We start from the raw sequence: 27,408 nt of genomic DNA, 5'->3' as shown, positions 1-27,408 counted from the left end.
AATTTTTTTTTTTTTGAGGTGGGGGTAGGACCAATTTCTGCTACACTCCTTCATGACTTTTACCGAATCAGTTGGAACAAGGTGAGACATGGATATCTCTTCCATGAGCCCAGCCAGGTACTGATGAAGAAAATGGGGGCAAAGAAATATTCTTTATGTTTCTCTCACTAATGTTATCTGCTTCACAGCCAATACAAGGGGCAAGAAGAGTGGCCTTGGCCATATCAGTCTTTTGATAATTGACAGTCTAGGAACATATTTAGCTTTTAAGGAAATGCAAAAAGTCTCTAGCATTCAGTGGTAGGAGCAGCAGCTGTGACTACTCTTCTTACTATGCCCTTCCTTTTCTCTCTATTCTGGACTGGTTTTACCAACCATACAACACACAGAAACATTTGCTGCTGATCCAACCATACTTCAATACAAGAGCTTCAAATTTGGGAATTTTGTCCCTAAAGTAGTAGGAAAAAATATTGAAGGTTTCCTGGTTTTAATTTGTTATTTACATGGGTTGATAAGGTTGTTGTTACTTTAATAAATTAGTATCAAAGGCCCTTCCTTTATTTAAATCCCTCATTTCTAGAGACTCCATCTTCTCCAACCATACTCTGCTTTCTTTCAATCCATAAATATTTACTGGGATTGTGTACAAAGTGCCAAAGAGATCTATAACATGCGGGCCCTGCCCTTAATCATTCTTCTCTCAGAAAGGATTAAAAGAAAGTCACCTTCAAACAGACTGGATCCTAAAACTTTTGATCTCTTCATGACAGGCAAGCTTATAAAGAGAAAATGCAAGAAGCAGAGTGGGCTGGTTCACCCTTTTCATGTAGACATCAAGGTATCATCAGCAGTACCAACAGCTGTTCTTCTCTTAAAAGCCAATCTCTACAACACAGTTGGAACTACCCATAATCCTCCCCTAACCCCAATTCAAGAAGTAATTATGCCAACAAAAGATTTCAAAATATGCTATATTTTAAATGGTCAACTTGAAGCTATTTCTATCATTTAATCACAGTTATTTTAAATAAGATCCGATTAAGGTTTGTGAAGTGGTCAAATCCAATTTCAGATTTGCTGACAATTTCTTACTCACTTATGTGTGATAGGAACTCATCAGACTCATCAGTTCCTAATGATAGAATCACAGTTTTACTGCTAGAAGAGAACTTAGTGTTCATCTAATCCAATCCTCTCATTTTATAGATGAGTAAACTACAGCTTACACTTTTGCTATCATTTGGCTAAATAAAACTCAAAGAAAATCTGAGTAGCTTCATAAGCCCTCCTGTTTCTTTTTGTTTATCACTATCTTATTATAAGCAGATGTTTCTACAAAAGCATCCCTAGAGTTACCAAAGTTTAATATGTTGATCTGAGCTTCTGTCCTTGGATTACAATATCCAACCAGTTCCAAAAAAATCCTTCCACTTCTGATCCCATTTTAAACATAAAAAATGATGCATCTCATTAAAGTATTTTTTAATCTTCATCATTGAATTCTGCTTCTAACTCCAATAAAGCCTAACATAATACCAAGGATAACTGGTGAATAGAAAGGTGGAAGGCATCAAGTACATTTTCAAATGCTAGATTTTATTTAAAAGCAATTCCATCTTTTGAAGTCCCCCCATAACTCAATTGTTCTTCAAAAAATCTCCTAAAAACACATTTGCAAAATCCATTTGAAAAAGTACCTTCCTCTAGTAAGATCCTTGCAGGCATGGGATGGCATTCTCCTTTGAAGTATGCTGAGCTGCAAAATGTGGTTTAGAGAAGGTAAGAACTCCAGTTCCTACCCTAGTAATTAAGCCAAGCTCTGCATACACAATTTGATCCTAATGTACAACTTAATCATTTCTACTATGCAGTCATCAACTTTCTTATAGCCATTTTCTTGATAATTTCCAATTTCACTGCTCTCCTGAGCATAGTAGACATTCAATAAATATTAAATAAAATTAACAATTACATTAAACCCCTCAGAGTCAGGATCTGATAGACTAAATAAACAAATAAATTTTCCTTATTTTCATCATTTTTCTCATACATTTTTGTCCCACGAATGTGTCCTCCAGTCTCTGCTTCACACCTCTGATCTATTCCATTTTTCAATAGCTCTAATTGTTAGGAAAGTTTTCCTTACATCAAATCTCAATGTTCCTCTTTATCTTTCACCCACTGCTTCTGTTTCTCTCTTCTGGGGCCAACAGAGAAGTCAAATTCTTTTTCAACATGACCAGCCACCATCACACCCCTTCTCTTCCACCAAGATAAGTCACGTCATCTGCCTTAAGTCAATTCTCATGTGGTATGAAGGAAGCCCTTCCTTCACCATTTTAATTACTCTCCTCTGGATTCTTCACCCTTATGCATGTCCTTTTTAAAATATGGTATTCAGCACTGAAAGCAATTCTCCAGTTTATTATCTAGTCAGGACAGAATATAATGGGACTGTCAGAGCCCTAGTTCTGGAGACCATACCTCAATATAATCTAAAACTGCACTAGTTTTTTGGGAAGGGAGGAATGAGAATTTATATAACACCTGCTAAGAACTTTACAAATATCTCATTTGATCCTCCCAACAACCCTGGGAAGTAGATGCTCTTATTATCCTCATTTTGCAGTTAAGGAAACTGAGACAAGCAGAGGTTAAGTGACTTGTCCAAGATCACACAGCTGGTAAATGTCAGAGGTCACATTCCAGGCCCAGAACTTGAACCATTATGATTATGCTAGTTTCCTAGTTGTTCTACTGGGATATGCTTTTAAATTACTGACTCATACTGAGCTTGCATTCTATTAAAAACCCCCAAAACTTTTAACAAAAATTGTCTTCAAGTAATGCCATTCCTCCCCTAGCCAGTACCTTAAAAAAATAGACTTTTAAAAAACTCAAGTAAGACACTTTATATTTATCCTTATTACTTATTAAACTTCATCTTATTAGATCTGACCCAGCATTTTACCTGTCAAATTTTTTTGGATTCCAAAATTCTCATCCAAAGTAGTAACTTTCCCTCATTTGTGTTGCTTGCACACCTAATAAGTACACTGTGTATGGTTTTATCCACGTCACTAATGAAATGTTAAATGAACAGATTCCTACAACACTCAACTAGAGATTTCCTTCCTGACAACAAATCAACCCATTAAAGACTATTGCGAATCCAACTATTCAACTACTTTCAAATGTGACAATTTGCTATTCTCTAGTCCCTATCTTCTAATCCTATCCCTAAAAATATAGCATATGATACTGTCAGCAGCTTTGCTAAACTATATCTATAGCACTTCCCTGATCTATCAGTCTCGAAACTGGAGGGGGAAAGAGAGGAAGAGAAGAGAAAAGGAGAGGAAAGAGGAGAGGGAGAGAAGGAAAGAAAAGGAGAGGGGGGAAAGGACGAGAGGGGTATGTGTGTGTGTGTCGGAGAGAGAGAGAGAGAGGAAAAGGGGGGGAGAGAGAGGGGGGGAGAGAGAGGGGGAAAGGGAGAGGGAGGGGGAGGGAGAGAGGGAGAGAGAGAGGGAGAGGGAGAGAGAGAGAGAGAGAGAGAGAGAGAGAGAGAGAGAGAGAGATGAGGATAGTTTGCATGCTTTATTTTTTTATGAAGCCAAGATGGTACTTTATGATTATCTCTTCCTTTTCTAGATGTTCATTAACCATCCCTTTAATAATTCATTCTAGAACTTTGTCAAGAACTGACATCAAATTTTATGGCCTATGGGTTTCAGATCCCATTCTTACCCCTTTTTTGGAAAAAAAATCAGGACATGTGTCTCTCTCCAGGACTATAGTACCTCTTCCACGGATAGTGGCTCAGCAGCACACCCACCATTTCTTTCACTATCTTAAGATATAGTTCATCTGGGCTTGTTGATTGGAATTCCTCGAGGATATACAGATGTTCTCCCTATTTATCTTAAATTTCAGCTGTTATCCATTTTGTTTTCTCCTTTCCACCTTAAACAGCAGTCTAGTCCTTCTTAGATCTTCTTTTGCCAGTATTTCTGGGGGGGAGGGGCGGTGCAAAAATTGCAAAAGTTCTTTTTGTTGTCCTGAGCTTTCCTTGTTAATTTCCAACCAATTCTGTGCTTTTAGCATTTCTGTTCTTACAGGAGAATGCAGCATTGTGAAGTGGCTAGCACGGTGGAGTTGGGAGACAGGAAGATAAGAATTTGAATCCCACTTCTGACACCTAGGTATGTACATCTGACCCTCAGTTTCTTTGTCTGTAAAGTGGGGGGGGGAAATACCTGTAGTGCCTGCCTCATAGGGTTGTTTTTTAAGGCTTAAGAGATAAAATATGTAAAGCGCTTTGCAAATATTAAGGCAATATTGTCTCAGTTATTATTTTCAATAAATAATGACAGGCTATCCTCATTTCTGTCTCTGTCTCCCCCCTTCTTCCCCTCTCTCCCTCTTCATTTCTCTCATCTCTCCTTCTCCCTCTCTTCTCTTTCTCTGTCTCTCCCCCTCCCCCTCCAGGTGCTAGGCTGATAGGTCAGGGAAGTGCTATAGATATAGTTTAGTAAAGCTATTGATAGTATCCTATGCTATTTTTAGGGATAAGATTAAAAGATATGGACTAGAGAATAGCCATTACATGGCCTTGCTTCCATATTCTGTGTATGCCTTTCTAAATCTAAGTTGGTCAATGAACTTCCTTTAGTCAGTCAGGAACAATCTCTTCAGAAAACTTCCCCTTTTACTCTCCGATGGAATTGTTTCTGCTTGTTTCTTCAGAATTTTGTTTTTGAAAGTTTTCTTTTCCTTCTGAGTTTACTTCCTTCAGAGAAGTTTAGTTCTTAAGATCCTACCCATTCTTTCTTTGAACATTGTAATTTGTTGTTCCAAAATGTAGGGTGCATGTCAGACTATGCCCAGCTTTATTCTCCTTTATTAGAAATTCTAAGATGGAGTGGGCTCTTCATTTCTACTTCAGCAATCAGTTGCTCCTTGATGGTGAGAATCAAGTCCAGAATAGCAGTTCTTGTTGCTTCTGCTTTTTAGAGAGAGGAAATTATCATTAAGACTCAATTATTAGTTTCTCTGCCTTTGGCAAAGAGGACTCCAGCTGATGTCTGGATAACTGAAGTCCCTTATCATTACTATATCATGTCTCTATATCAGTTTTATGATATGCTTCCTGAACTCATGTATTTCCTTTTTGTTTTTTCCCCCCTCCAAGTAGACTGTAGTATACTCTAATGGCTCTTGTTTCTGCCTTGGATGATTTTCACTTACCATGCTTCCTCACTCTGGTTCTTAGATTTCCTCATATGAATATATCTTCTTAATAGCTACTCTGAACCTATCTTCCCTTACTTTCCTCCCACACGCATATACTGTTACCTATTATGTTCCTTTTGAATCATTATACCTTTCCAAAACCCAATTTCAGTGATGGTCTCCATCCTACAAAATCTCAGTGGTACTTGTTTGATTCCTTGAATTAGGATGTTCAGTTCAGCTTTCTTGTTAGCCATTCTTTCTGTATCTATCATAAACATTACATGCCATCTATGTGTTTTACTGTTGGCTCCATTCTTAGTTTTTGTCTCTGGTAAAGTTCTGGGAATCTCAACTGCCATTCTTCTTTGTTGACTTTTTCTCTATGGTATCTAGCTTGATAAAATTGAAAAGTTTTTTCCCTATCTCCTTTTTGTTTTAAAGCTCTTGATTTGAATCGAAAGACTCAATGCAAACACACACACATGTATATGTATGTGTGTATATGTGTGTGTGTATGTGTTTCATTTCTTGCTAGTTAAACTTCATCAGGAGCCCGTCATTCCTATATTTTAAGACATGGACTGGAATATTCAAAACCCATTTTCAGACTCCATCTTCTTAACCAGCTGTTCTTTTCCCAAATCTGTCTTTCTCTTCTGAAGTCCTTGTCTTTTATGAGCAGCTGTGAAGAAAACGCCACTTGTGTTCCTGAGGCTTTCAGCTTCTCGTCCAGACTTCACAATCCTAAGAAGTGCTTTTCTAAATTCCCTCCAACAGTATCACTTAAACCTATCTGAATCATCAGGAGTGAGAATGCAGTCATCCAGTCAGTCAGTAAGCATTTATTATGTACCTATGATGTGCCAGCCCAATTAGTCATCAGGTTTGACCATCCTTGGCTCCCAGTTTCTCTGTCACATTCCAGATGACAAGAGAATTCTCTATTAGCTGAATTCAGCCTATCCAAAACCAAACTTGAAATTTCCCACCAACATATCAGAATCCTACCACCACTTCTGTGTGTGTATGTGTGAACAGCATTCTCCTAACCACCCAAGTTTGAAACTCCTATTCATTTATCTTCTCTGTCATATGCTATATATCCAGTAAATCATCAAACTATTTTCATTTTCCTTCAAAATGCCTCTTACAAGAATACATTTTTGGATAGGGCTAAAGTGGGAATCTGATTTGCCAGACTATGTAGATATATAATGGGGGATGTTTTTCATCATCATCTTCCTCCTTGCTGTTGTTCAGTGTCTTCGGGGAGCAGTAGTGGGCTGGTCAGATTAATTTTAAAAAACCACTTGTTACTTAATTTTTTAAATGAAAGAAGGAATTTACCATCCTGATTTCATATTCCAAGATCACAGGAATAAGGATTATACCTGTGATGTCACTAGTATATGGAACTCTTAGATGAGGAAACTCCCTCTATCAAATGCGTGTTGGTACCGTCTTTCTCTGCAACTAACAGAGTTGCCTGATTACCGAGAGGTTGTGTGACTTGCTCAACATCACACAGCTGTTATGTGTCAGAGGTGGGATTTGAACACAAGTCTTCATGGTTTGAGGTTAGATTCACCCACACTGATGGACTACTGATAGGTTCTGAGCATAGTACATGACAGTGGTGTGAAGAGGCAGAACAGAGGGGGTAGAGATTAGAGATTGGAAGACCACTTAGGGTAATATTGCAATAGACCAGGGAGGTGGTAATAATAAGGATCTCACTGAGGATCAGGGCTGTGGAAATGCAATGAAAGGGACAGATATGAAAGATAAAATGGATAGAACTTTTTGAATTTGGAAAGCAGGGGAAAAGGAAGTGCCTAAGACTCAATCAATTCAACAAGCACTTATTAAAGATACCCACTCTGGGCAAAGTACTGAGATAAACCCTGAGGAAACAAAAACAACAATTTTAAAATGCCTTTCAAATATGTACATCTCTGTTTACAATACCACTCCCAATAATAACTGAAAACAGACTCCTAGCTAGAACTCCTGGCTCTGGTCTTTCCCACCAAATCATTTTGTGTATCACTTCATGATAGATCTTCTTTAAACACCATTTTCACTATTCTACTCCCTTGCTCCAAAAACCCCAAAGGGCTCCTTATTTTCTCTCTCTCAAGGCAGAACTCCCTGTTTTTCACAGTCATAATCTGACTCTTCCCTACCTATGTAACTGTATCCTTTGCCCAATTGTCCTTCACATGCGGCTTCCACTTTAGTCAAGCCAGTTTCCTTAAGAGTACCTGGGTTTTCAATACAAATTTAAGAAAAACAAAACCTAAAAGCATTATGTAAGTGCAAAATTTCATGCAGAGTATTCCTATTCTTATCAGCAGGCCTTTTCATGTCGTTCCAATTCACCATGACTCAGATCTGATTTTCTCCATGGAATGTCTGATGACCATTCCAAACCTCCTCACTCATCTCTCTAACTCAACCCCTAAAGTAGTTATAGACTGTACCACAAAATGAATGTTGAAACACTAATCATACTGTATGGTTCTATGTTCTTTGGGGATATGTATTACAGCAAAGAAAATAGTAAGAAAATGGCAAAAGGGTTAAAAAATCAGTGTTCATTTTAAGATACTCAAGTGACAGACATTATGTTAGAAGGAATTAAGTTTTGATTTATTTATAGCATTGTAATTAGATTTTTCTACCAAGGCCCTCTTCTGAGTTATGGCATGGAGGTCATATGATAAATGCTCAGTTCTAAAAGAATATGACAGGAAGAAAACAAGCCCTGACCTGTTCTTCTAAGCTAGAAAACTTTCCAAGTATAGTTCTGGCAAAATCTTCTGTTTATGCAGACTTCAAGGTCTGCACTACATTTTACTTACATTACTCCATTTTAAATCTTATAACAACCCTGTGAACCAGGCATGCTGGCACACCCCTGTTAATCCCTGCTGCTTGGGGAGGCTGGGATTGGTGAATCACTTGAGTTCAGGAGTTCTGAGCTACAGTAAAGCTAAAGTTGATCAGGTATCTCTCCATCATTCTTCTTCCCCTCTGCCCCCTACTCTACCCTTCCCCTCAATCCCAGGGTTGAAGGGGTGAGAAGCAAAACAGCACAGGTTAGAAATAAAGCAGGGCAAAGTTTCCAAGCTTATCAGTAGTGGGATAAGCTTATGAATGGTTAGACATTTCTACCCTGGATAAGACAGGGAGACCAAGACTAAAACAAAACAAAACAAAGAAAACTGTATTTCAGTAATTATAATTCCCATTTTACTGATAAGGAATTGCCTACAGTTGTACAGTTAGTGTCTGAGGTGGGATTCAAATCCAGATTCTCCTGACTACTAGTCCTGCACTCTTTTCAGCAACTCAGGAAACAATCTACTAAGGTGAATAGAGTGCCTCCAACCTGTGTCAGTGGAGAGAGTATACACCTGGAGGAAAAGAGAGAAACTTGGAGTACTGAAATAAAAAAAGTAATCATATCATGACTACATTCCTATAAGCAAGCAAAGATCTCATCCTCAATTGCCGGCAAAACCACAGATCTCTTAAAAGTAGCAGAGAGCTTCCCCTGTGATAAATACTGGTTTGAAACATTTGTCAGAATGCCTACATTTTTGAGGCTTTGGGGATTTTTCTACAGTGATATCCTGAAGTACAGTAACCCTCTGCTTTTCTTCAGGTCTACTGCTAGCCAGAAAGACATTATCCAGGTGGCTTACTGTAATGACCTGAATTATCTCCCCCGAACCCCCTATTTGTCTGGCTAACACATTTTGAACAGAGGCTTTGAGGCCTCAAGGATAGTAGCTATGAGAAGTAATTAATCAGAATTTCTAAGGACAGTGCTAAGGTGACAAGCATGTAGCTCTCTCTCCTTTATTTGTCAACCTTTGCCTCTCTGTAGCTGTTTCTCAGCCTGCCATCTCTCTCCTTCCCTCTGTGTGTCTGTTTCCTTTTCTTCCTCTCCACGACTACTTAATTAGTTAAGTTCCCTGGGAACATGAGCAGTCTCTCTATTCCTCAGAGCAAAAGTGCGCTTCCACAAGGGCACAAAGGTGTATGTTGAGTTCTTCAGCACAGGAGTTTTTAAAGTAAAGTCTCAAAAACCCACCTCTTAGGGATTAAGATAGGATTCTCAATTTGGATGAGCATGTAGCCTCTACTAGAAAAACTAGAAAAAGATTCCTTCTAACTCCTAAATCTATCATCATTACATTCCCTAACTGGCCATAATATAGAACTGAAGTATATCTTTATATACTACATTTATTAAGTAAAGTTTTATGTTCCCTATTCTCAATTTAATATACAGATATCAGAAAACATACTTGCTTCTGCCTACCAGTTATCTATCTGCACAATTCCTTTGGCGGCATTAAAAATAGTAATCTCTATAGTTTAGAGTTTGCTTTTAAAACTCATTTAAAAAAATTATCATGGGCAGTTTAAAGAGGTAGCTAAAAACAGTAAAGCCGTTTAACAGAATATCTGTTGGTGACAGCCAATTTTTGATCAACCAAAAAAACCCCAAACCTCTGAACATAATAAAATCACACTTTTAAGATTCAATGATCACTTTTAAATTCCAAGTCTAAAAGAAAAATCTAGAATTTAAATTAAGAGCTGGAAAGGATTATCAGAGTACCTGGATTCAAATACAATTTACTACCAGTATGACCTTGGAAAAAGTCAAGTCACATCTTTGGGCTTCAGTTTCTACCTCTGCAAAAAGGGTTAAGTTAAATGATGGGTCCCTTTCAATTATATGAAAATGATGAATTGGAAGTTTCTTTCCGTAACTACTAATGTGTTATTCTAAGCTGGCATCCCTAGTGGACCTGTCCTCAGGTCCCCACTTATTGGCTGGGCTGACAAACACTTGAGAACCAAGATACACTGAACATATACTTCCTTGTTCTCAGTTATGGAATCTAACTACTTCCTTATGATGGCAGGAGTGGACCCTAAAAGACCTTTAGCCATAATTACATATTAAAAAAAAAAACACATGAATAAATAGCAATATCAGTATGCTCTTAAACCTTTTGCCCCATTATAATTTTATCTTATTTCTTTATATATTCAGCATATTTCTCTAACTTTCCTTTCCTTTTTCTTCAAAATCAAAACTTTTCCCATTACTTGAACTTTAAGCTTCTTCCTGGAAAATTTGTGTAAATCAGTTTTGGTAAAATGAATCAGTGAATATGTAATGGAAGCTCATTAATTTAAGGAATCCTCTGATGACTTATTTTCCAAAGTAAAAAAAAAGTTCCATTTTATCTTTGTGTAAATTTGCAACTTGATATGTAAGATTGCCCAGAATCTCAGGATGATAAGTTACCTCAGAAGCATTTATTCCAATCAGTGAAGCAATCCCTAACAGCTGCCATTCAGTTTTTGCTTGAAGACATTTATTCAAAGAGACCTTCAATTTAAGACCTCTAGTCTACCTTAAAACCGAAGATGGTTTCTATACCACTGGAAGGTTAGAAGCAGCAGCATATTAAAAGGCAGCGAAGTATGGTAGAAAAGCTGAGGACTTAGGCAAGTTGGATCTATTATACCTCTGACATTAATTAGTTATATGACCTTTGAGAACTGTTTCCTTATCTATAAAATAAAGGACTTCATGATCTTTAATATCCCTTCCACCTCTAAAAGTCTAAGTAGACTGAAATGTTCAGAAGTATGGAGACTGACCAATAGCTTCAGAGATATCTGATTTTTAAAAGAGCCAAAATATATTTAACAAGAATCATAACTTTACCTTTGTGGTTGGTTCTGTTCCCAACCCAATGGCATATGCTAAAGTAATGTTGTTTTTTTTTTTTATTTTTTGGTCTTTATTAATTTGTTTATTTTTAGTTTACAAGATTCAGTTCCATAATTCCTTGAGTTTCAAAGTTTCTCTCCCTCCCTCTGCCATGACAGCATACAATGAAGTATAGGATCTGCAAATACTTTCACATTAGACATTAGTCATGTTATAAAGAAGGATTGTATCAGACTGAATGAACAATGGGAAAGAGGAAACAAAACCAAACAAGAAAAAGAAAGAGAGCAGGTAGTTTGCTTCAATCTGCATTCAAACTCTGTTCTTTCTAGTTCTTTCTCTGGATGTAGACATCTCTCTCCATCATGAGCCTTTTGTGGATAACTTATAACCCTGCATTGCTGAGAAGAGTCCAGTCTATCAAAGTTTGTCGTCACACATACGTTGTGTCTGTAATTATGTACAAATTTCTCCTGGTTCTACTCTTCTCACTCAGCATCAGTTTGTATAAGACTCTCCAGGTAAATATGAAGTCCATCTGCTCCTTGTTTCTTTTTTTTTTTTTTTGCATGAAATAAGAACTGTATTTGATTAAAGTTATGTATGCCATTTGTGATCCTCTCATTTGGAATTTATTCCAAATGAATGATTTGGGAATTTCTTATCCAGAGAGAATAATAATAACAACAATAATAGACAGTATTTATATAGCACTTTAAAGTTTACAAAGCACTTTACAAACATTATTCATTTGGTCTTCACAACAACTGTGAGAGGTAGGTGATATTATTATTGGCATTTCACAGATGAGGGAACTGAAGCAGACAAAGGTTAAGTGAGTTGCACAGGGTCACACAGCTTGGTAAATTTCTTGAGGCTGGATTTGAATTGGGGTTTTCCTGATTGCAGATTCAATACTCTTATCTATCCACAGTGTCACCTAGCTGCTTCTTGATCCCTTTCATGCCATGTCCGACTTGCAGCAGCTGGGGAATTTGGAGAAGGATAAAAGTCTCCTGTAGGACTTGGCACCATATTTTCATCTATGGATATAGTTTTGGGTCTTTTTCTGCTTGGTGGAGAAGACAGTGACCTTTGTAGATTTACACCGGAGTTCATTCATGTCATGGTAGTATGGCTGGCTCAGGATCTCTCCAATTGGGAAGTTTACCCCAGTTCTCTGGGTTATAGGTGTTCTGGACACCCTCACAAGTTCTGCCACATTGAAGACTCCAGATTTTACAAAACTATCCTCAAGGTACCCTGGAGAATTCTTGGCAAGATCATTGCAGCTTGGACTTCCTGATTGTCCAGAATCCTTCTTTACGTGCCTTACTTCCAGTCTCTTTAGAAGGAAATTTTTAATTTGTGTCCAGGGCCAGTCAATAGTGAAGATGCCTTCTGTAGAGAATGACATCATGTACTGATGCTCGGACACAGTAATATGACATGGTAGTAAGTCACAAAATAATATAGGTTGCAAAACAAGAATTAAAAAACAAACTAGCTAGTTCTTTGTAATGGGAATGGGAATCTGAAGATCTTCCCTGCCCCTGGGACCTTTGAGAGGCTTCTGCTCCTTGTTTCTTACAGCACAATAGTATTCTATTACATGCATATACCACAGCTTGTTCAGCCATTCCCCAATTGATGGGCACCCCCTTAATTTCTAATTCTTTGCTACCACAAAAAGAGCTGCTATAAATATTTTTGTACATATGGGTCTTCCTCCCACTTCTATGATCTCTTTGGGATACAACCCTAGAAGTGGTATTGCTGGGCCAAAGGGTATGAAATTATTTATAGCCCTTTTGGGCATAATTCCAGAATGCTCTCCAGAATGGTTGGATCAGTTCACAACTCCACCAGCAATGCATTAGTGTTCCAATTTTTTCCACATCCTCTCCAGCATTTGTCATTTTCCTGTTTTGTCATCTTAGCCAATCTGGTCAAAGTAATGTTAAGTGTTCTCATGAGGGGCTTTTGGACAACAAACTATGTTCGACAGACCTGGGAACATGATGTCATATGGCAGGTAGTTTCTGGGAATTAACCATAATAGATTCAGTAGCTAGGCACCCATTATCTGCTAAAAGGGGAAATATGGCAGCACTCTTCAGATTCTATAAATTCAAGAGATGCTGTTCTTCAGAGTAAGCCTACTTCACTCATGAATTCTATATATTCTAAGTTCTGTTTTTTAAAAATCTGTTAGAATGTTAAGAAATTGTTGTTACATGAAACTGGGAAATAAGATATACGGACAATGTGGTACAGAAATCCATCTTGTCCTATGAGAAAGTAAGGGGCCAGGGGAATATATGAGAGGGCAGACTCGGGGAAAGAGTAATCAGTATGCTTGCCATCTTGGAGTGGGGAGTAGGGGAGAGATAGGGAGAAAATTTGGAACTCAAAATCTTATGGAAATGAATGTTGAAAACTTAAAATAAATAAATTCTAAAAAATCTGTTAGGCATTAGATACTTTCATTTTTAAGATGTTAGGACATTGACTGTTACATTAATATTTTCTAGTTAATCCATATGACTTCAAAATTTACTTCCTTATTTGACTAGCTCTTTCACAGAAACAGGGCACCCACCATATATACATATTTATATTGAATTTTTTAAATGCAAATCCATAAATACATAAAGGATTCATGATTTCATAAGTATGTTTAGTCCCTCCAACCATGAAGATTATACTTCCTCCATGACTTAAAAGGCAATCTTTGAGAACTCTTAATATTAAAAAACCTGCATCCTTTGACCAAATTAGTATTAAGCTTCTGCACATATAGCTAGCCTAGGATAGTCAAATGACAGACATGGGATCCAAAATCAGGCCAGTATCCAAAGTCTTTTCTGACTTATTGGGACCTGACAGTCACCTCCATACCATGATAAAGAATGAAAGGACAACTTTAGTGGAGGAAAAAAGCTCCATACAGCAAACTCTTCCCATTCCCTAATGTTTTCTCTAGGTATAGCAAACAGGATTTGGAGATCACAAGTAAAAAGTTTTTTGTTAGTAATTGATACTAAACTACTATATTTTTATTTTTATATTAAATTCAGAAGAATATAATGACTGACATCCTAAGATCATATATAATGAATGCTGATCAAAATTTGTGGGCTCCTGATAAGTTTTTAAAAATCATTCTCAGGAGAGGAGATAAAATAGAATACAGCTAAACACACATGTCAAATTTTAGAGCTCAGACTGAGATAGCAGACAAATACTATTTTTCCTAGTTAGGCAGGTAGGCAAGGGGCAGTCTGTTCAAACAGAAAGATTTTCCTCTATCCTCTCACAATTTCTAAGGTTAGAACTGAAGGACATTGAACATCAGAGACCTTACAAAATCTCCCGGTCTCCACAATACTGCTTTGAGAAATAATGATCTAGTCATTAGCAACAAAGACTTATGGCAATTTGCTAAGTAATCTTTCCAAAGCCTCCTCCATTCAAACTGGCTTCTCAATGGGAAACAGCGTTTAATAAATCTGAAGATTTACCAAGAAAACTTTGAAGCTTAACATAAGCAATTGTTTACCAAATTTATGTCGGGTGTAATAGAACAAAAGAAATATGGAAAAATGGGAATGGTTTTTAAGAGAATTTGGGGTAGGATAAATCTCACCAATTTAGAAGAAACTTAAATTTTTATATTTTCTTGCCATTCAACATAAATTAGGCATAAACTACCACTTCTCTATTTCACTTCCTCATTAGCTGATAGTGATTAGCTTACTGTTACTTCCACTGAAACACAAAATATAATAAAATAGTTCTTTTAAGAGCTATCATAGAATGTCGGCCTGAGATTTAAATATATGTTCCTAACCTAATACCAAACATTAATGTGCCAGTTATTTTGTTTATATTTTTCCAACAGTCTGTATGTTAAGTATTTCATGAGAAAGTTCTCTTCGATCTAAATCTTATAGCAAAGTAATAATTTTGTTTTGACATACAAAACATTGCCACCAAGCATTCTGCAGGTTTGATTCTCCACTAAGACCATGCTGAATTTATGTCTGATTCATTATGAGACATAAATTCATCACCATCTCAGTGCAGAATCAAACAAAAAATTCATCATGTTATTAGGAGTACAGATTCAAATACACAAAAGTAGCCTAGGGAGAATGAAAATCTCTGATCATAAATATTTGGGGTAAGAAGGAAGCATTGATAAATTTATAAACATGACCAAGAAACTGAGGGATGGGGGTGGGGTACAATTCCAAAGGTGAATCCCTACTAGGAAAGGTGAAACACCTTATAATTACACTGATAAAAACTGCCAGGACTTTAAAGTTACTCAGTTCTTCTGAGGAAATTTTTAACTGAGCAAGAGATTAGCTCAGAGCATTTTACTTTGATGTTCATTGCAGGTTTTGCAAGGCCTGTTATCATTGGCCTTTGTAGACAGCTTCTTTTAAGTTGAGACAGTGTATCCAAACCAGTGCTGCAGCTAAAATGTAAACACCTTGCCATAGCATCAAAAGGACAGGCACCCTTTAACACTTTCCTATCTAATTCTACCCAAGGAAGAAAGGCACTTGTTTTTAGTAGCAAGAAGAATACTACACAGGAGGTTAATAGACTCATTTTCAGATTCAGATTTGACCACTGACTTTGAAGAACTCCAGTCAATACAATTATTTTTTCTGTATGTTTACTACATAGAGTTGTACTATTTATAGTTACAAAATGCTAAGCTGTAAGGGCTTTACTTAACTCTTCTTCGAAGTAAGACTTTTATTTGAAGATTTCTCTATCTGTAGATGTGGGGAGGCAATCACACATTAAAAGGCAATGAAGCACTTGGGGCTCAGATAACCTGGGACATGGTCCTAGTTCTTCCTTTAAGGAGATATGTGACCTTGGACTAGTCACTAACTTAGTGAGCCTGTTTCTTCATCTGAAAAATGAAGGAGTTGATGATTTCTAATGTCCTTTCCAACTTCAATAGTCTGTTAATGACCAAAATTAGCAATTCTTGTTTAGCAACAGAGATGAACAGCTTCATAGGCTGTACGTGTTATCTTCAGGAACCAAAACATACCAGAAAACAACAACAAAAACAATTACAGATTGTACTTTTGTGGCTTCTTCTGTTTCAGTCCAATAACTTTTATTAAAGTGATGTTAGGCGTTCTTACTCGGTACTATCTCACTCAGCATATCAAATTGGACCTGAGAACAAGCTGACTAGGTATCATCTGGTGTTTTCTGAATTTAACCATAATAGATATGATAGCCAGGCATTCATTAGCTGGTAGCTGCAGTAGGAACAAGACAGTAACACAAGCAAGACTTTCACATTCTGTAATTTCAACAGTTGTTTCAGAATGAAATGGTTTCTAAACTTATGAATTCTTTATATCCTAAAGTCTCTTATATATATTTCTGTTAAGCAATAAATATGTGAAGTATAAGTTTAGACATTCTTTGTTAAATGTGATTATTGCCACATTAATATTTTCTAGGTTATGCAGACAAGTGTCAAAATTTACTGTTTAAATAGTCGCTGAAGGGTAAAAAAAAGTCCCACCCACACATCAGTATTACCATGATTCCAGTGATGAAGGAGGTTGCTCTGTTGATGAAGATTCCAGCATCTTTATCACTTAGGGTCATAAGTCCACAGCTAAAAGGGACATTAGAAGCTTTCTAGTTCATCCTTCTTATTTTACAGATGAGGAAATTGAGGCCCAGAAAGGTCCATCAACTTGCTCAAGATCATACAGGTAGTATCAGAGGTTGAATTTGAACTTGGGTCTTTTGACCATGAACTCAGGTCTACTGTATCATGCTGATTCATACTAAGCAATCTTTGAGAATCGAAATAGCTGAAAAATACATCACCCTGGGACCAACCTAGTGCGTCTTGTGTGCCTCAGCCAGGCTGGTCTTCTAGTGATAGGCATACAATCCAAAATGAGGTCTATACCAAAACCTTTCTGCCCCCTATGCTATTATGAGAGGAAAATTTAGTCTAGTCCAAGGATTCTTAACCTTTCTATTTCATAGACCTTTTTGGTAGTCTGGTTACACCTATGGAACCCTTCATAGAATGTTGTAAAATACACAGGATTATAAAGGAAACTAATTATGTTGAAATAAAGATATAAATTTTTCCCATCTAAGTTCACTGACACTAGCCCCCCCCCCCAGCCAAAAAAAATCTTATCAGTGGACTCTTGGGATCCCCTGCTATAGTCTAACTTTTTATTTTACAGATGAGGAAACTGAGGCTCAGAAAGAAATGACTTGCCCAGCCATGCAGCAATTTGATAAAAGAAGTAGGATTTGAATGCCCAATGTATAAATATATAATATTTATATAATAAATGTAATAAATAAACATATTATCTTGTAATATCAAGATAGCAATGTTTCCCCGCTTGTTCAAGAAAATATATACAACAATAGATGATTTCCAAACTGGCAGTGCTCCACAAATATATTCTCAATGGAAAAGGATCCATCATGATGTCAGCAGTTTTAGTGGGTCATAATGTCTCACAAGTAGGAAATGACATTAAAAATCCAAGAATGTTCTATGGCTAGATTGTGTGGTACAGAGCCTACTACTGGATATCCCCTTATATGACACAAAAATTCCCTAAATATGAATGTAATAGAGTGACATTTGTCTTGTAAGAGTTCAGTCACTCCATGGGGCACAAGATATGCATGTTCTCTCTTAGACAGTATATAAAAGTAGAGAGAACAGTGAAAAATAAAGGTGAGAGTTATAGTGTGACACCTATGGCTCCAGAATTTAATTATGCTCACATCAAAAAAGCCACAAATAAAATCCATCAACACTTACCTATTATAAAGGCATTTCATGGCCAAGATGATGAGGATGTGTGAATTAGCTGGTTGCTTGGAAGAAAAAGTAGCATTTACAAAATATTTGTGTAGTGCTTAACTGAAGGAAGTCGATATGGTATCTTAGGAAGAATACAGAATTTTAAGTCAGATGACCAAGGTTCATATTCCATTTCTGTCACTGACCAACAACTTTGTGAGCTTGCAAATCACTTAATGTTTCTGAACTTTAGTACCTTAATCAATAAAATGGGGATACTATTTCTATTAGTAGTAGAAAGCACAACAGATTTGGAGTCAGAGACCTAAATTTAAATTCCAGCTCTGCACCTTATTTATTACCTGTGTAATCCTAGGCAAATCCTTTAATCTCTCTGAGCCTCCATTTCTCTACCTGTAAAATGAGGGCTAGGAATAAATGACCTTTAAGGCCCCTTCCTTCCACCTTAAATCCATGATCATATACTCACAGAGCTGTTATAAAGCACTTCTATATACATGTGTTTTATTATAGTCATTATTAAGGTTTATGAAGAATTTCATAAAAAGCATTAAAAATCTAATCAGCTGAAAGTTTTTGCATATATCCACTCCTCCATACATTATCTATAGGAGAGCTTTTGCCACTTTATCCCTTCTCTGATTATACGCAATGCTACCACTGAACAGATTCTACATTTACTTTAATAGCACAGAAAGCTACCAACTAATAGTGAACCAAATAGCCTCTCTATTATCCCCAAAGGGGAGGCAGGAGGAGGGAGAAGGAACCAGCGGAAACACACCGGAAAAAGAAACTGTATAAATATGGCATGAATATGCCTAGGTGACCACTTGTCAGCAATGCTGTAGAAGAGATTCCTGCACCAAGTGCAAGAGAGTGGATTAGATGACCTCTAAGGTCCCTTCTAACTCTTAAGATTTTCTGTTGCTCAAATGAACATCCCCCATTCATCTGTAATTCTAGAGACATTTTCTCCTTAACAGATGAGGTTTTCAGAATAAATATGCAGGTTATTTAAAACTGAGTTATATATAGTGCTTTAGCAACAGCAAAAACATTGCTGCCATTAGCCACAGATGCTAGATTTCGGGTGGAATTTTTTTTTTTATTTTTGCAAGCAAGCATTTTCCAAAGTGTCAACCAGCCTCTAATTCTGAAAATGAAGCACCCCCATTGGCAAATCACAAATACTATACTTACTAGGTTGTTAAGATTACATCTTAGTCATTGTCACAGCCTATTTTTCACTGTACAACACAGGACAGTTTGATGCAGTATTCCTGGTCGCTTTTTATCGTATTTGTAAACACACTCACTAATCCACTAAATTAGGTAATTTACAAACAGGTCTTCTCAGTTATTAGTGGGCAGCAGTCAAGTTCTATTACCTTTGATTTACATACAGTTTAATCTAAAAACTGCCTTTCAGGGTAAAGTCTAAGACTGGAAAGGAGAGTGGCTCATAACATTTGGGTGGGGGCAGGGTAGAAGCCCTGAGAAATCTCTGCATCTCAGCCCTGATAACATTTGGCCAGTGCCCACAGAAAACTAAATTTGGCACCTCTTCCTCCTGTTACATGGACAACAAAGAGGGAGTTTTCGCGGCGCTCCCCTATCAGGTGCTTCATCCCTCTCCCACACCCCACCCTTGGGTTCCTGCAGGGTGCTTCAGGGAAAGGGGGAGTCCAGGGGTGGAGGCACAAAGGGAAAAGAGTGGGGGTAAGGACGAAGCGGCGGAGAGGGGATAAAAGCTCTCGTTTGGGATATGGAGGGACTGGTGTCCCAATAAGTATGTACAGAGAGAAAGCAGAAGGGCTGAGGATCTCACCGCACCACAGGACGGGGATTAAAGGAGCTTGAGACTATCCACTTGGGGAGCGTAGGGAGTGCTGCAGATCTACGAAGACAAGAGGAGTCTAACCTAGTGAATGGGGCATAGAGGAGGAACCTGTCCTACCTGAGTGGACCGGCAGGAGCTGAGACCCTGGAGGGAGAAGCGGGGAGTCTGCCTTAGGTGGGGGCCAGTCGACTCCCCGAGGGAAAGCTGCAGATTGGTGGACCTGGGAGGGGGGGAGGGAAGGAAGAGCGGGGTAAGAAGGCAGGGAAGGAGAAGGAGTCTCTCTCCCGGGGTGCCCCGGGGACAGGGGCAGAGCAGGGAGAGACATTCTTAGGCTCACCTGTGCTGCGGAGGTGGAGTTGCAGCAGCCCATGGCGGGGCCGGGGATGCCAAGAAGGAAAGGGGGAAGGGGGCGAGCGCCCAGCTACGCCCCGGGGCCCCTAGGCATCCACAACCCCGGCGGCCGGCCCGGGGGAGGGAGCCGGCCTGTCCCCCCCGTCCTCCTCCTTCTTCTCCTCCTCTTCTTCCGCGGGCACCCGCTCCCGTTCAGTGCTGCTCCGCCTCAGGGACCAGACGGCTGCAGCTCAGGGGGAGCTGCTCAGGACCCACACAAGCGACATCCCCGGGGGGCGTCTGCGCTGGCGCTGCTGCTGCTGCTGCTGCTGCTGCTCTCCCGGCTCCGGCTGCTGCTGCTGCTGCTCCGGCCGCGGCGGCGGCGGCTGCTGCTGCTACTGCTACTGCTGTTGCTGCTGCTGCTACTGCTGTTGCTGCTGCCGCTGCTTCCAAGCGGAAAGAGGCGGGGGGGGGGGGGGGGGGGGGGGGGGGGGGGGGGGGGTGCCGCCTCCCCCCCCGGTGTCGCTCCCGCCGGCCGGGGGACATCCTTGGTCGCTCTTCCGATCGGCGACCGAGGATGCATGGGGGGGGGCGGTGGCGGCGGCGGCGCCTCCTCCTCCTCCTCCTTTTCCCTTGCCTCCTCCTCCGCGCCGCTCCCGTCTCCCATCAGACTCCCGGCTCCCCACCCTCCTCGTGCTCCTCCCTCCCTCCCCTTCCCCTCCGCCCCCTGCGCTGCCTGCGCTGCGCGGAGCGGCGAGGACTCAGCGGGGCGGACGGTGGGGCGGGCCCTTTGGAGAGCGGGCGCCTAGAGGCTACCGAGCCTAGTTCGCTGTGGCACCGACGTGGCTCGGGCGGGGAGGGGAAGGAGGCGGGCTGTTGCTGGGGCGATCGGAGGGAAGACTGGGCAACACTGGTACGTTGCCTAAAAGGAGCCGGGCTCCTTCCGGAAAGTGAGGCGGAGCAAAGCGAAGGCGGGGAGGCAGGTTGTTTTTTTTTTTACCCCTCCTACAAGGAGTAGGGAATTACCGGCCCTGTGGGAAAGCTGGGGCTGATTCCCGGACCGAGCTTCTCCTCCCCCACCGTCTCCTCCCATCCCCTAGCTGGCCGTCTGGCTTCTGGGACGAAAGGAAACCAGCAGTCACCCTCGCCACTGTGGAGGTCAGGGAGGGAGGGAGGGCGATCGTTTCTTATTATTGGCTCCATTTAACCGACAGGGAAACTGAGGGCACATTGGGCGGGGAGAGCTGGTAATTGAGCCACCTTTCGGCGTAATCACGAGGTGGAGAGTGGGATGACCGGTAACTGAACTGGTGAGCGAGAGCTCGGTGCTATGGTGAGAAGACGCTCGGAGTCCCCGGACCTCATTTAGAATCCCATCAGTGATGCTTTCGAACAGGGTTATCTCGAGCATGCCACTGACTTAATATCAAGTCACTTTTAATAATTATGTAAGTCACAGCTTTAGAAACGTGGTTCTTATGCTTCCTGGGCACTGTAATAGACTTTAAAAAATAGTGTTATGTACATAATTTGCCCTCAAGAAGTTCACCATCTCATTGGAAGGACAAAATTCATAAATATTAAAGAACAATGCCAGGCAGTGGAAATTGTAGGGAATAGGATTTCGTCGAAGTATAAGAAAAAAATAATTGCTATTAATTGAAGCTTTAGCAATAAAAAAGCACTTGCAAATTTCCTACTGTGTGCTAGGCACTGAGGATTCATGAACATGAAAGGGTTCCTGCCCTTAAGGAGCTTACAAGGGGAAGACAGCATGTATATAAGTGCACTTATGAAATAAATGCAACTGCGGCCCCTCTTGTGGGAGCCTCCTTTCCAACCAGACATTATTGGGTCCCCTGCAGGAGGCAGGAGGTAATCTGTGAACTCTGTTTTCCTAAAATTGTATCTCCTCCCACAGATGAGCTTGCCTTAAATAGTCAGCCTTTAGACACAATTAACTCAAAGCAAAGACATTTATTAACGTGACATAGTTAGAACAAAGCTACAAAACATTCTCCTTACATAAATCTGGGGCCATTCTCCCACAAATACAGGAAGAGGGAGCACAAGATTAAAGGGCAGGGCCTGGAGTTAGGAAGACCTGAATTTAAATCTAGTTTCAGACCCTTACTAGCTGTGTGACCCTGGGTAAGTCACTTAATCTTTGTCTCCGTTTCCCCACCTGGAAAATGGGGATAACAGCATCTAGACAACAGGTTTGTTGTGAGGATCAAATGAGTTAATTTTTGAAATGCACTTAGCGCCATGCCTGGTGCATAGTAAAAGCTATATAAATACTTGTAACTTCCCTCTTTTCTGGTAGTGAGACACAGGCTGGGAATACACGTGCTCAAGGCAGCTAACACCTCTGGAACTGAAGGGCCCCATAGTCCTTTTTCTTCTCTTGGTGTCCTCATAATTTTCTACCCTGGAAGCAGCTTTTCTTCTGGGTAGGTTGCTTAGCAGGGCCCCCTTGGTCTGCTCCACTCACTCTCAACAGCCAGAGTTAATTTTCTGGAATCTATGGTCAACACTTCTCAGCTGCCAAAGGTCATGCTCCTTGAAGCTACTTCCTGTTTCCATTGTCTCTCTGTCTTAGCACCCAGATGGAATTTTTTCTCATTCTGGGCAAGTAACTTCATTTGCAAGACACTATGGAGGATGAGGGTGTGGAGAGAGAAAGGGGAAAAGTGATAGAGGACAGATGTCCCTTCTGCCATCTGGTAGAGGTGAAGAAGGCCCACTCTAAAAAGCTGTTCCCTGCCTCCAGTGCTAGAATGACTCCAAGGCTATCAGACTTACCTTTTGAAAGACCACCACAGATGTTGCCGATCTTTAAACAGCCAATGGCCAGATGCCCTTCCAATTCTATTAGGAAGAACTTCTTCACACTTTGGCAATGGGATAAAGGTCTAGAAAGACTAGTCTTTGCCTTTTGTTAACATTAACATCTTGGTTTTTTTTTTTTCTGTTATCTGTTCCTTTTTCTGTATCTGTTGAGCTTGGGGGAGGAGGGAGGATGAGGTGGTGAAGGAAGTAATTAATCAGTTGACTCTCCAAACCAACTATACCAGGTAATTTGTTCAAGGAAGACCCTAGCAGCTGCAGGGATTGATCAGGAAAATCCTCATGCAAAAGGTAGCCCTTGAACTGAGCTTTGAAGGAAATTAAAGATTCTAAGTTGAAGATAAGGAGGGAGTGACATCTATGCAAAGCCCCAGAGAGGAGAAATGGAATGATCCTTGTGGTAAACAACAAAAAGGAAGGTTTGGTAGGATTGTAGTGTATGAAAGGAATTAAGGTATAATATACCTAGAAATGTAGGTTAGAACCAGGTTGTAAAGGGCTTTAAATGCTGAACAGAGGAGTTTGTTCCTCTCCCTATATATGACCCTAAATATAATAGGAAACCGCTAGAGTTTGCTGAGCAGAGAAATGATATGGCCAGATCCATGCTTTAGGGCTATCACTTTGGCAACTATAAAAAGAATGAGTTGAACAGGGGTGGTTTTGAAGCAGGGAGGTCAATTATGAGGCTATTGCAAGAGTCCAGCTGAGAAGCATAGAAAAAGTATAATAGAGTTCAGTAGGAAACAGACAAGCTTTGAGCATAAAGTTATTGAATTTAGTATATACTGAAATGAAAAGCAAACTGTCCATAATACTGATTCAAAGTTTCATGTATAATTTTCTTTTCTGTTCTACTTTGTATATGGAAATGCTCATCTTATTTTTTCTTTATTAATCTCTTATTTACTCTTTGTTAAACTCAGTGTTCAAAAAAAAAATAAAGGTGGGAGAGGGGGGATCTAGCTAAAAGGTTAGGGTGGCCCAAAGAAAGGGACAAAAATGTCTGGGAAAGTATTAAACTCTAACTGTTTGCTCCTGATCTATACCTGATACCATGTTACAATGTCACTTCAACAGTCATGCCAGCAGAAGAGGAAGAGTTTATCACAGCACTAGATATCCTTGAATGTTATAGGAAAAAAAGATTTCAGAACAAGAGAATTCGTGAAGTTTAAGTTAAATTTTAAGTTAAAACTGGGGAAAAGAAGGGAACATTATTGATGATACCATAAAGGCCTAGAGAGCATTTAGGAGTAAATTTAATTGAAATCCCTTCGATTGTTAGCCACTACTTTTCATGCATACTCTATAACTGATTTGTCTTTTTTTTCAATGCATAAAGCAATAGACCTTCTTAAAAAGAAAGAAAAGTAATGAATTCCTCTTCCTTGGAAGTATTCAAGCAGAGGCTGGAAGGCCATCTGTTCAGGATATTCTAAAGGAAATACCTGTACCTAGTGAGAGGTGGGAAGACATGTAGCATAGTGGAAAGAACACTGGATTTATTTAGAAGACCTGAGTGTGAATGTAAGCTTTTCTGCATGCTTCCTATGTGATCTACACCAAGTCATTTTCCCTTAGGCCTCAATTGCCTCATCTGGAAAATGAGGTTAATAAGCTAGATGACTCCTAAAGTCCCTCTAACAGAGTATGACTAAGTATCAAAGTGCATGATTCAGAAAGTATTGAAGGATATCAGAGTAAGAAGAAATCTATGTGGACTAGTCAGGAGAAATTTAAAAGGAAGCTTTCTTCTGTGACTTGATTTCACCAGTTAGCATTTCTACAAAAATGCTCCTCTATTACCCTTGTCAGCCATCTAGTAAATACTTATAAAGAAGAGGGAGACCTGGATAGATCAGTGAGGAAATAGGGAAAGGAAAGAGAATATTCTGTTGAGAATGTATCAGTAACATGATTTTCACTTTGATGGTACCTGCTAGGTGGCCCAACGGCTAAAGTACTGGACTTGGAGTCAGGAAGACCTGTGTTCAACTCCTGCCTCAGACACTTGCTATGTGACACTGGGCAAGTCACTTGACCTGTCAGCCTCCTCTGGAAAGCAGGATTGTATGTGTAAAGTGGAGATAATAATACCTCCCTCCCAGGGTTATTGTGACAAAAATAAAACAAGCCCTGATCTCAGAGATCTTTCTTATATGCTACTGGGAGGGAGAAAGTTAAGAAAGCATAAGCTTTATTTTTGATGGTAATTGTACTTGGTGATAGTGAATAAAAAAAGAGATGGTGATCAAGATAATCTTGGACTTAATTTACCTGGATCACGATTTTCAAGGGAAAATAATGAACAGTATTGTGAGGTTTAAAGAAACAATCCTGAGGGTCAGTAATGTGGTTTGTGAATACCTGGTATTGTAATTATGTAGGAGTGCATAATGGATATTTCGATTTATGTGTTGTGAATAGTCATTACCATGTGAGGAACTGTGGGCTCCCAAATTGATATTGTACACCTTCTAGTTTCCCTTCTATTTTCTCTCTCTCCCTCCTATCCCAACAAAGATGTAAAAAACAAATGATTTAGAGGAGGAAAATTTACTGTTGCTCATTACTCTTCCCCATAAACAAGCACAAGAAAGCACTCAATGTAATGAAAGTACTGCAGATTCACCAAAACTACTGCAGGAAATGCCAAAGAAAATAACTTGGTTTTTCCTTTAGCACATGATTAAGACATGCACCTCACTGCAGTAGGATGTCATTAAGGCAAATAGCTTGGTAAGGGTTTGGGGGTATATGTGAGCGTGTAAGTGTATGTATGTGTGTTTATGGGAAGGAAAAAAAGGATTAAAACTTATGTAAGAACAGCATCTGCACTAGCCAGGATAAAATTATAAGGTCCATCAATCCTGGTGCTTCAGGGTAAAAGCTGATCACCAGCTGAGCCAGGCAGAAATGTTTCCCGGTGGTATAATATTGCATAATTGGCCATGCGAATTCTGGGGTTTTCTGCTTTAGATGAAGCTTTTGGTATTGGCCACTGCCCGAGGCAAAACTCTGGCCTGACTGATCCATCAGGCTGCTCTGATACAGCATTTTTGATCATCCGTTCCTATTGTTCAAACTGGTTGGGAAACAGGAATCGTTTTATTTTTTTTTAAAAAAACTGCTTAAATTAGATTATTCTCATGATTAGAAAACCTTGGCATTTGGTGCTTTGCTGTTTTATTTAAATTTTAGCACATACTGTGTTCACAGCCGCATACCAAATGAACAGATCCTATTCAGCTGGGGGAGTGTAGGCTTCCAGAGCAGTGAGAACCTCGGCAAACTCCACTCTACGAAGCTTTACATTTACAAACAACCTCAGGGAGAACTTCCAAATGGGAAAAACTAATTGTATCCAGGGGCTGTAACTTTTCATTTATTACCCGGAAGGAAAGAACAGGTCTCTCTTTGAGAAACGCAAATGGACCTGAATATTCTAGTTGAACCCCAGAAGATAAAAGGCCGAATGAAAAGAAGGCTCTTCGAAATTAGATACAGCATAACAGAACAAAAAAATATTCCTAGATAAATACAGGCAGCTTAGAAGCATTATATATCCCTACCTCTACAACTTTGTTCTTGTTGACAATTATGATTAGTGGTTCTCTATTATATTCATTAAAAATAATTGGTAGTGCTAGCTTATATCTATGATTTCATTTGGATTTGTTTCTTCAGTCCTAGTTATGAGCTTTCTTAAGGTACTACTCACCACTGTTGTGTTGGAGTGGGAGTAGGGTGCAGAGTTTTCTCCATAGCTTTTCCAACAAACTCCTCTGTTTGGCATTTAAAGGCCTTCTCGTTCTGGCTCCATCCTCATTCCCAGGCTGATCACACATTACTCCCCCTCACACACTATACTCTGTGCTATAGCCAAACTGGCTCACTTGCTGTTCCCCATTCATGACATCCTACTGCCTGCCTCCCTCTCCGAGACTGCACAGGCAGTCTACCATTCTGGGATGCTCCTCTTCCTCTCTTCCATCTCCTGAAACCTAGAGCTCCCTTTTAGGCACCGTTCAAATGCTGCTATGCCTTCAAGAGGTGTTTCTTGTTTTCCCTAGTAGTTCACTGAACTCCTCCCTCCCTCCCCCATCACAAAATAAAAATGTTTTATATATAAATTGTCTCTACTTATTTGTAAAATGTTATACCCATCCCTTTACAGAATGGAAGCCCCTAGGGGTCAGAGACTGTCCCTTTTTTTGTATTTGTATCTTTAGCACCTTACACAGTATCTGGCTCTTAGCAGACTTAATAAAGGCTTATTGGTTGATGTTTTAATTAATTTTACATTTTACTTTGGAAATATCTGAGTGCCCACCAGGTGTGTCATTTGTCCTAAGTCCAAAAACAATGATAAAACAGCAGTTGGCACTTAAGTAGCATTTTAAGATGTACCAAGTGCTTTGTTACATGATCTCATTTAATTATATGACACCTGTCAGGAATTTGAGTCTATCTAATTTAGCAGCCCCAATATTAGAATGTGTTTGCAATACAGAGAGAAGA

At 39.6% G+C, this 27,408-nt stretch overlaps 1 protein-coding gene and 1 long non-coding RNA gene across 3 annotated transcripts in view; one reads left to right on the top strand and one right to left on the bottom strand.

The window, feature by feature from the left end:
* SLC44A1 (solute carrier family 44 member 1) overlaps nt 1-20,181 on the bottom strand; it is a 217,524-nt gene extending 197,343 nt beyond the window's left edge. For both annotated transcript variants that reach the window (XM_069106130.1, XM_069106121.1), the window contains exon 1: nt 20,042-20,181. In XM_069106130.1, the coding sequence (XP_068962231.1) occupies nt 20,042-20,074 (33 nt within the window). In that variant the 5' untranslated portion in view covers nt 20,075-20,181. The remainder of the gene's footprint in view (nt 1-20,041) is intronic.
* A 783-nt stretch (nt 20,182-20,964) lies between these two features.
* On the top strand, nt 20,965-27,180 carry LOC138175644 (uncharacterized). The gene is made up of 2 exons (XR_011172052.1): nt 20,965-21,192; nt 24,831-27,180. It is a non-coding gene; the product is annotated as an uncharacterized lncRNA (long non-coding RNA).
* The last annotated feature ends 228 nt before the right edge of the window (nt 27,181-27,408 follow it).

The sequence above is a fragment of the Petaurus breviceps genome, unplaced genomic scaffold (genome assembly GCF_028583685.1).
Source record: "Petaurus breviceps papuanus isolate PSGF00001 unplaced genomic scaffold, PetGlider_PUasm1.0 138, whole genome shotgun sequence".
Lineage (NCBI taxonomy): Eukaryota > Metazoa > Chordata > Mammalia > Diprotodontia > Petauridae > Petaurus > Petaurus breviceps.
This window is presented reverse-complemented; position numbering and strand designations above follow the sequence as displayed.